The sequence below is a fragment of the Ictidomys tridecemlineatus genome, chromosome 2 (assembly GCF_052094955.1).
Source record: "Ictidomys tridecemlineatus isolate mIctTri1 chromosome 2, mIctTri1.hap1, whole genome shotgun sequence".
NCBI lineage: Eukaryota > Metazoa > Chordata > Mammalia > Rodentia > Sciuridae > Ictidomys > Ictidomys tridecemlineatus.
In genome coordinates, this window is record NC_135478.1 from 92,109,770 (window position 1) to 92,120,201 (window position 10,432).

Consider the following 10,432-nt stretch of genomic DNA (forward strand, 5'->3'; position numbering starts at 1 on the left):
AGGCAGGTCTCAGCTTCCAGGCCAGCCTGGGCCACTTAGCAACCCCCTGTCTCACAATAAGCAATAAAAGAACTGGGGAAGTAGCTCAGTGGTAGAGGGCCCCTGGGTTTAATTCCTAGTACAGCAAAATAAATAAAGTAAAATCAAAAAATTCCAAAATAAGAAGGGTGAAATCTGTGCCACTTTTCTAACTCAGTTCTCCCAGATTCTTCTCCACCTCTTCCCGCGCCTTTGCTCTCCTGCAAACACTCCAGAAAAAGCTGATGCTACAGCCCCCCCTCGCTGTCTGTTCTGCACAAACCTGGCCTTTGTGGGCTTCAAGGTGATGCAAACCAAAAGGGTCCCCCTCTAAGCACATGTCCTCAGGCTGAACCAGCCTGGTGTTTTCTGCTTGATCATATCCTTTAGGGATTTGGCCCGCAGTTCCCCATGTGCAGCTGTTTCACAATTGACTGTCACAAACAGACCAGGGCCCTGGGAGTCAACGGCACCTTGCCACCTACTCAATGTCATGTGACCACCCTCTTCCACCTCAGCCAGAAGGAATATGAAGGAAAAGAGAAAGGATGGACAGAAAGGAGGGAGGAGAAAAGGAAATGGTAGAAAGAGAGAAAATACAGAGAAGCTGGGGACACAGAGTGCGTGCTCAGCACGTGTGAGGTCCTGGGTTCAATCCCAGCACCCACAACAAAAAGACGTGTGGACACAGTACCTTCCATGTGACCTTAATGGATGCCTCCACCAAGGCAGCCCTCGCCTTTGCTGAGTAACAATGGATGTTTCTCCACGCCCAGGTGAGACTCTTTAGGCCCAGACAGATAATTGTCCAGCTGGGGTCTCACGCAGTGGGAGAGGGCTGCCTGGCACGTGCAAAGCCCTGCCTCAATCCCAGCACCGTAGAAAAGGAAAAATAATTGAAAAAAGTAAGACCACTGTCCACCAGTGACCTCATTTTCCTTGAGAGTTTGAAATTGGTGGTGCCAAGAGGTGGCAATGGGGAGGCCCAGGACCCACATCTCCCTGACAGGAAAGGGTCAAACCACTCTCTCTCCCCTCTTCTCCTGGATTCTACTTTCATAGTTTGGAAGCCACAAAACACATCCCCATAAACGTGATATTTGGTTTTGTGAATTCTCACTCTTTTAAGCAAGTTGGGGTGTTTTCCTTGGTGAGGGGGGTGGGTTGAGTTTAATTGCGACAACTCGCACAGGCTCTTGATGAACCGTTCGTAGAGCATGGACGTGCCTGGCACCCAGCCGTGGCTCAGCGTGTTTGCTCTGGGCCCCCAGGTCCCCGGCCAGGCTCTGGAGCTGAGCAGATACAGATGCCGGTGTCACACCCAGAGAGGATGGGGAGAGGGGAACACGTCCTGCTCAGGGATAGCCACTGCCCCTCTCATTTCTTCATCTATCATCCAAGAGCAACTGACTTTACTCATGGTCCGCTCACAGCTGCTGGGCATTGCGCAGGGCTGGCCAGCTCTCAGGGAGCTTGTGCTAATCACTCATCCTCAAGTTGGGGTTCCATAGGATCCAGAGGTGGCCTGCAGGGTCCACAGTGATCTCCAATCTCTCTGCTTCCTTCATCACCCCCGCCGTGTGCTTCTTCCCCATGAGTCTGAATGTTTTCATGTGTGAAAGGGGCAGCAAGAAAGGAGGCGGCCAAGTTCTCTGAGAGGAAAAGCCGGCCATTCTCATTTTCTTATAGGCAAAGAGCCTTGATGTGGGGTAGGCTGTCACTTGGAGAATCCCAGGAAAAACCACAAACGAGTCACAGGCGGTGCCAGCCCTGTCTGGTGTGTTCTTCCAGTGTGGATAGGAGGTGTCCCCAGTGCTCCTGTGTTAGTGCAGGCATGTTCAGAGGCAAAAGGATTAGATTATGGGGCTGCAATGTACTGGGTCCATCCTAGTTTGAAGAACTGACTGGGTGGTAACTGCAGGCAGGTGGGGTGCGGCTGGAGAAGGTGGGTCCCTGGGGGCGTGCCCTGGAAGGGTGCATCTTCCCTATGGCTCCTCCCCCTTTCTCTCCGCTTTCCTGGCTGCCTTGAGTGGAGCAGCCTTCCTCCAACACACCCGCCCACATGATGTCCTCCTACCTCACCTTGGGCCCAGAGCAAAGGAGTCGCCCCACCACAGACTCAATCTCAGCAACCATGAGTCAAAATAAACTTTTCCTCTTCTAAAAGTTGTCATTGTCAGATATTTTGATGAAAAACTGACTAACATGCTGTCCGAAGGTAAAGGAGCTCGCATTTTGTTTCAGTCCCGGGCATGTGCCTCATGTCCTTGAAGGGATGTCTTTTCACCCCTCTGAATTTCCCTGGGATTGCAGCTATATGTGAGGTGGGCGTGCTGGGACCAAACTTAGGCTCCACGTGTGCTAAATACATGCTCTATGCTGAGCTACACCCCAGCCACAGCATTTTTTGAAAATGGAATCAACAGCAATTTTCTCAGTAGGTGTGTATCAGGTCAGAGTCACTGGTGATTGCCAGGCGCAGCTGCAACAGATGCCTGCAGCTTACCCCACCCCACAAGGTCCTATTGGTCACCTCTACCTCTCTGTGCTAGGAGAAATGACAAGATGGCAATAACTTGTGGTCTCCAGATACCCGAACAGTGACTGAGTGTCAGCTGTCTGTGTGCTGCTTGGTGTGCTGAATCCTGAGATACAATGTGACACAGAGCATGGTCCTTGACTTTGGAAGGTTACATTGTAGAAAGGGAAGCAGGCCTGTCAATCATCACTATAGTATCTTGCAATATGATACAGACACAGCGCTGGTGGGGTAGGGAAGAGGAGAAGATCACAGATGGCAGAGGAGAAATTACAGAAATGAAGGAGTGAGGATGGGAGGGAATAAGAGATATTTGAGGCATCCCAAGCCATTCTGAGGGGTGCCCAAGGAGCAAACCAAAGGAGCCAGTGGTTACATTATGGATGTCCTGAAGAACTAAATCAAGGAGGCTAAACTGGATTCAAGTGAAGGGGGAGATGAGGATCAAATATGCATTTTAGGGGTAAAGGGCTAGGTGATGGGCTTGTGGGGGCTGGCGGGGGAAAGCGGGAAATAGTGAAGAATCTATTTTGTAGTTCAGGGGAAGGCAAGGATTGCAGTAGGAGAAGTAGCATTTGGGAAGAGTAAGACTAATGAAGATGAAGAGGCAGCTTAAATGTGATATTGATCATAATCTTTGGTTGGCAGTAATAGAAGTTGGCTCTGATTAGCTCAAGTGGAAAGGGGCTTTATTTGAAGACTATCAGGTTGCTCAAAGATTCAGTGGAGAGTCTAAAGAGACAAGCTCTCTAATAGGCAGGAGCCAGAGAAGCCTGGGGTGGCAATAGTACCCCCTCCATATGCACTCAACCCTCCAGTCCCCTTAGGCTCCCCAGTGGCCACTTCTGTCTCCCCAGTGGAGAGTCCCTTCTCTATGGCCCCTACATTCCCTCAAAAATGAAAACGAAAATCAAAACCACTTTACCTCCACCAGGAGGGCTAAATAAAAAAGACTGACAATAATAAGTGTTAACGAGGATGTAGGAAAGTTGGAAGCCTCTCATTTCTTGCTGCTGGGAATGTGAAATAATGACACTTTGGAAAGCAGTTTGGCAGATCCTCAAAGTGTTAAACAGAATCGCCATATGATCCAGCAATTCCCTCCCTAGGTATGCAGCCAAGAGAAAGGAAATACACATTCACACAGAAACCTGTACATTAATGTTGACAAGAGCATTATTCATAATAGCCAAAAGGTAGAAATAACCTAATGTCCATCAATGAATGGAAAGATAAACTGTGGTGTGTCTGTATAATGGAATATCACTCAGCCGTGAAAAGAAATGAAGAAATGGTACATGCTGCAACATGGAGGAGCTTGAAAACATACTAAGTGAAGGCAGTCAGATGCAGGAGGCCACACAGGTCATCCCATTTATATGGCACATCTAGGCTACAGTTTGGATCTGCATCATTCCCCAAGACCATGTGGTAAAGGCTTGGTCACCAGCCTGTGGCGCTTCTGAGAAGTGGTGGAACCTTTAGAAGGTGAAGCCTAGTAGGGGAAGTGAGGTCACGGAGACATGCCCTTGAAAAGGATATTGGGAACCCAGCTCCTTCCTTTCTCTCTCCTTTGCTTCCTGGCCACCATGAGGGGAACAGGTTTTCCTCTGCCACATGCTTCCACCATGATGTGTTAACTCATCACAGACACAATAGCAATGAGGCCAAGTGACCGTGGACTGAAACTGTGAACTAAGTAAAATTTCCCTTCTTTTAAGTTGTTTATGTCAGGTATTTTGTCACAGTGACAGAAAGCTAACACAATCCAAAAGAGAGACAGAAAGTAGATTATTGGTTGACAAGGGCTAGAAAGGAGGGAGAAGGTGAGTGACTGCTTAATGGGTACAAGGTTTCATTGATGAATTATGAAAATGCTCTAAAATTGCTGTTGATGATGATTGTATAACTGTGAATACACTAAAAACCACCAAATTACATAATTTAAAAGGATACACTTTATGAAGTGCTCAATAAAACTGTTACTTTAAAAAATCAACTAGCAGCTGGGCACCTGTAATCCCAGAGACTTGGGAAGCTGAGGTAAGACAATTGAAAGTTGGAGACCAGTCTCGGAAATTTAACAAGACTCTAATCAATTTAGCAGGACTCTGTCTCAAAATAAAAGTAAAAAGGGCTGGGGATGTAGCTCAGTGGTGGGTGCCCCTAGGTTCAATCCCCAGTATTAAAAAAAAAAAAAAACTGGTTAGCTGGGTATGGTGATGCACACCTGTAACCCCAGTTACTCAGGAAGCAGAGGCAGAAGAATTGCAAGTTCAAAGCCAGCCTGGGTAACTCCACGAGACCCTGTCTCAAAATGAACAAGTACAAGGGCTGGGGATGTAGCTGAGTGGTAGAGCACCCCTAATTTCAATTCCCAATACTGGAAAAATAAAATCAACTAGCTAGACATCCAACCATACCCATCCCTGGGTGAAAATACAGATGGGCCCCTTTAGCTCTGTAGTGTGGCTTGTCCCCATCGCCAAAGGCTCACCCAGAACTAGGAAGGGCATTTGTGTGCTGGAGAGTCTAAACACCTGCACATGTGGAGAGTAAGGGAGAGAGATGCAGGCAGCTCCTAGATTCCTAACCTGAGAACTCACCAGGCCTGGTGGTGGAGGGATTCTACCTTTACTGGGTCAGGACCAGACTTTCTGTGTTTAATCATTCAATGTTAGAGAGCATTTGGGTGACATTACCTCATCTTCGTACACATTCGTCGTTCAAAGCCTTTCCTGTCTACTATCTCTTTTGGTTTTTGTTTTGCTTTTTGGTGCTGAGCCTCGAACCCAGGGCTTCACACATGCTAAGCACATGCTCTACAACTGAGCTACATCCCCACCCTTTTTTGATTTTTGAGACAGAATCTTGTTAATTTGCCCAGGTGGACCTGGAATTTGTAATCCTCCTGCCTCAGTCTCCAACTTGCTGCTGCAATTTGCAGGCCCGCACCTGGCCCCACAGTGACTAATTTCAAACTGTCAACACTATAGTGCATACGGAATGGGGAAGCCCAGGGACCACACTATGGGTAGAGCTTGGTTCTGGCCATATCTCTGCTAACTGGGCATGTGGCTACTTGATTTTAGCTTTTATTTATTTTTTTCCTAATAGAGGGAGGTGGCGCTGGGCATGGTGGCACACGCCTATAATCCCAGTGGGCTGAGGCAGGAGGATCTGAAGTTCAAAATCAGCATCAGCAATCTAGTGAGGCCCTAAGCAACTCCTAAGCAACTTAGCAAGACCCTGTGTCAAAATAAACAATAAAAAGGGCTGGGGATGTGGTTCAGTTAAGTACCCCTGGGTTCAATCCTTGGTATTAAAAAAAAAAAAAGTGGGGAGTGGCTTGGATGGTCTATTTCATCTTTCTGCCCCTTTCTCAAAGGAAGGGACTCTATTCCACTTTGTGGTTGGAGCTTTCTCTGCACACTCTTCCCCCTTGCTAGGCCTGGCTAATAACCTGCTCCCAGAACCATAGAGCACCTCTGTTTATGAAAGGGACATTGCTGATGCTGTTGCAAGTTTCTAGGCTGCAGAGAAGCCCCAAAGCTGGGCCTGCAGTATCCTCCCAATTACACATCTCTACTCCAGAGATGGAAACCTCCTCCACCCCACAGGGGTGCACCAGCCTCCACCCAGAAGAACGCTCAATGGCAGAAGTGGAATAAGAGTTGAATTTAGCAACCCAGGGTAGGAGAGTAGTTTGACTTCAGACTCTAGTGTGGGCCTTCCTAATTCTGGCAATCACACAGGTCCTGAATTTAGCTTTACTTTGTGCCCACGCTGTTCCAAGTGCTTGACAAATATTGTGTTTAGTCTTCATAACAACCCTATGAGGTAGGTGTGATTATTTTCATCCCCATTTTACAGATGAGGTGAGCGTTTAAGCTGTTTAACTAAACACACTTTTGTAACTTTGGAATCATCTTCTACTTTTTTTTTTTTTTTTGTACTGGGGTTTGAACCCAGGAGCCCTCTACCACTGAGCTACATCCTTAGCACTTTTTATCTTTTATTTTCATAAATTATCATACATTATCATAAATTTCCCAGACTGGGCTGGAACTCACCATCCTCATGCCTTAGCCTCCCAAGTACCTGGGATTACAGGTGTGTGCCACTATGCCCAGCATCTTTTGTTCTTAACATGTCTAGAATATGTTAAGATGGTTTGAATCCTAGTTTCTGGCAAATAGTTGCTCAGAGTAACTCTCAAGGTGAGAGTAACTAAACAGCTAGGAAGAACATTTGAAAACATGCTAAAAGCCACCATGTGCTGACAAAATAGTAAGAATTTAATAGGCCAAAATGGGGGGGATAATGCTAAAAGATAATCCAGCAAGGAAGCCATGTTTACCCTGCAAATATTTGCCAACCCTAGCATATTTGAACTTGACTGTTTTGTGGGGTGAGAGGTCAGAAAATTACAACCCAGGGGCCCACACCCAGTGGGAAATCCCTCCATAATAATTTGGGAGCCACCTCCCCCAGTCAGGTTTCCCCAATGTGTGATAAGCTGGCAAATGTTCAACAATCAGCTCTGGGTAGGGTTGGGGAAGAAGGGTCCTGATGTATACAGTGTTCCAATTTCCATAATGTAAATATTCCCACTGTGGATGATTTCAAACTCTCAACCTGAAGTCCCTGGACACAGAGCTTAGAAGCTCAAGCCCATAAGTCAGCTATAGCACATTATAGACGCCACCCTCAGAGGACTGTCTGCGAACCAGTCTCCGCCACTGCACAGCCTGCACTTGCATCAGCTGGGTGGTCAGGGAACCACAAGAGCCCTGAACTTGGATTTTTGTAGTCCCACATTAGCAGTGACCTCAGGAGCCTGGCAGAAACAGATGTCAATCATCTTTGGAGGAAGGCCTCAAATTATCCCTATAAATAAATTTTAAAATACAGTGTCCAAGCTAGGAGTGGTGGTATATCACCATACCTGTAACCTTAGCTACTTGGGAGGCTGAGGCAGGAGGATCACAAGCTCCAGGCCAGCCTGTGCAATTTAGTGAGACCCTGTCTCAAAATAAAATTTAAAAGGGGACTGAGGTTGGTAGAGGGCTTGAACATACGGGATGCCCTAGGTTTGATCCCTAATACCACATAATAAATAAATAAATAAATACAATATCTAGCATAGTCAAAGATAATCAGGCATATAACAAGGAAATATGACACCATGAGCAAGAACTAGCAAAAACAGATCCTCAGATACTTCAAAATATTAGAATCATTGATCACCAGATATAAAACAACTGTATGCTTTGTTGAAAAAATAATTTTAAATATCTCATGGCCAGAAATTATAAACTGTAAAACAATTTTTACAGAAACTGTAAAAATTGACAAACTACATTTATAAAGAACATTTGTAGAAGCTGTATGGTTTAGGGATCAAGAACAGAAACACTTCAGGCGTCATACAGGTACCAGAGATGAGTCAAGTGGCTGGATAAGCACTCTGGTGACTGGGACAGCTTTGTGTGTAGGGCACAGAGCTCCTCACGTCCAGCTGATTGGTGCCCTGTGGCACTTGAGGCCCTGTGTGTGGATCTAGAAGTCTCAAGAGAAGCTGGATATTTGTATTTCTTTTTTTTTTTTTTTTTTACAGATTCAGAGGTTGAACTGAGGGCCTCATGCATGCTAGGTAAGCACTGTACCACTGAGCTATACCCTCAGCACTTTTTACTTTATTTGGAGGCAGGGTCCAACCTGGAACGTGTAGTTCTCCTGCCTCGGTCTCTTGAATAGCTGGGATTATAGCTGTGTGTCTCCACTGGGCCTGGCTTGGATTTCTTTTTATGATTGTGAAATACATGTAACATCAAACTGCCTGTTGTAAGCATTTTAAAATGTACAATGCAGTGACACTTAAGACATGTACAATGTGATGCAATTGTCACCTCTATCTAGTTTCAGAACTTTTGCATCATCTCAAACGGAAACCCCATGCCCATTAGTTGTCACTGTGCGTCACCCCCTCCCCTCAGTTCCTGCCAACCACCAACCTGCTGTCTTTGTGAACTGCCTGTTCTAGATAACTCACATAACTGGAATCATACCATCTTTGTCCTTGTGTACCCTGCTTTCAGTTAGCATGTTTTAGCATGTCAGGACTTTTGACTGATATTCCATTGTGTGGATACATGCATTGATCAATTCATCGAATAGTATTTATATTTTTGACATGATGTCTTATTTTAAATCAAATATAGCTGAGTGCAGTGACACACACCTATAGTCCCAACTATCTGGGAGGGTGAGGTGGAAGCTCCCCTAAGCCCAGGAGTTCATGGTCAGCCTGGGCAATATAACAAAACCCATCTAATAAGAATAAATATATATTCTACAACTATTGATTTGTATACCATTTTTTATTTGTTCTTTTCTTTTTTATTTATTTTTGTGGCACTAAGGATTGAACCCAAGCAAGCTAGGCAGGCACTCTACCACTGAGTCCAGAAATATATATTTTTAAAAGTTCTCTGTGGCCCAAAGCACATATGGATGTCTAGATGCAGTGAAAGGGCCAACAGCATGAGAGTTCTGATTTGTGACCCACTGTTACTACTGTGTTTGCTTGAGATGGAGTCTCCCTATGCTGCCCATGTTGGTCTCCAACTCCTGGGCTCAAGTGATCCTCCTGCCTCAGCCTCTGGAGTAACTGGGAGTACACAGCACATAGAACCAGGCTGCTGTCAGGTAATTTTTCCCACATAAATCCTCAGGATGCTTCTCTGAGGTAATTGTTCTTATCTTCACTTTCATGTTGGGAGTTTGCATTTCAGAATGGTAAAAGATATGTCTAGGAAAAGGCCTACGGTCTCTCACTCCATATCTGTCAAAACCAAAACCACAGGGAAAACTTTTTGGTACTGGAATGAATGAGAGTCATAGGTTACAGCTTATGGCTGCAACCCTGAACTTCCCTGAGACTCAGTTTCCTACCCTGAAATGACTGATATTGGGTTAATTCATCTCCAGCACAGGGCTTGCTCACATTAGGTCACTTTTTTCCCAGCATCCATCTGGGCAGGCATCCAGTCTGGTCCAGGCTCAGCTGCAGCTGCACACAGAGACATGGCACTTGGTTCTCCTGACCCAAGTAAATTCTTCCAGAGCTCCGTCCTAGCGGCTGGAGAGATGGAACGATCCTTAAAAGTCTTCCTTGTGGGTCGGGCCAGTCCATTTTACCTTCTATCGTTATGTGTGCAATGGCAGCACCTGGTCTAAGCTTGGTACTTCTGTCAGAAGCGACTTACGGTTAAATTGCGGTCCTCTGACAAGCCCTAGCGAGGACCCCCTCACCTTATCTATGACAGGGCAACTTATCTCTGGAGAAAAGAATCCCTGTGACAATGATGATAATCATTAGGTTCCAGGCACCTTTCCTAGAACCCTAGTTTTCCAAACGGGCGTAGCATGCAGAGCGACGTCCTGGCTCATTTTTAAACAGAGCAGCGGGCCAGGAGAGAGCGGTATCTCTCAACTCTTCTAAGAGCACCTCGTGTCCCGAATCGCCACCTCCAACTCTCAGAAGTCAAGAGCACCGCAGGAAACTCGCATTATTGCATCCGCTGCCACAAACCCCGGGCAGGGCACTGGCCAAGCTGGCTCCAGGAATGCGCCCCCTCCGCGGCGGGCCACCCAGCCAGACTGCCGTCCCCGCGGCACCTTCGGGCCTCCGAGTGAGTCCCCGCCCCCTCCGCGTGCCGAGGGTCGGGGTCGCCAGGCGCCCCCCGTCGCCTCCAGGGAATGGGGTCGGGTGGCTCCCCGGGGTGGGCGGCGGCGGCGGCGGCGCTGGCGGCGCCCGGAGGCCGCACTGCTGGCGGCCGCGGCGGCGCTGCTCCCCCTGTTCGGTGCAGC

At 47.0% G+C, this 10,432-nt stretch overlaps 1 protein-coding gene across 2 annotated transcripts in view; it reads left to right on the forward strand.

Annotated features, from left to right (window-relative positions):
* The window catches only part of Cfap251 (cilia and flagella associated protein 251), an 83,034-nt gene extending 72,784 nt beyond the window's left edge, over window positions 1–10,250 (forward strand). Inside the window, exons 22-24 of one of the 2 annotated variants that reach the window (XR_013434842.1) lie at window positions 8,178–8,213; window positions 9,152–9,268; window positions 10,023–10,250. Coding sequence is in view for 1 of the 2 variants with exons in the window: in XM_078039243.1 (XP_077895369.1) it covers window positions 8,178–8,213; window positions 9,152–9,204 (89 nt within the window). In the remaining variant the exon portion in view is untranslated. Of the gene's footprint in view, window positions 1–8,177; window positions 8,214–9,151 lie in introns of both variants that reach the window. The other variant, XM_078039243.1, reaches the window with a different exon arrangement.
* The last annotated feature ends 182 nt before the right edge of the window (window positions 10,251–10,432 follow it).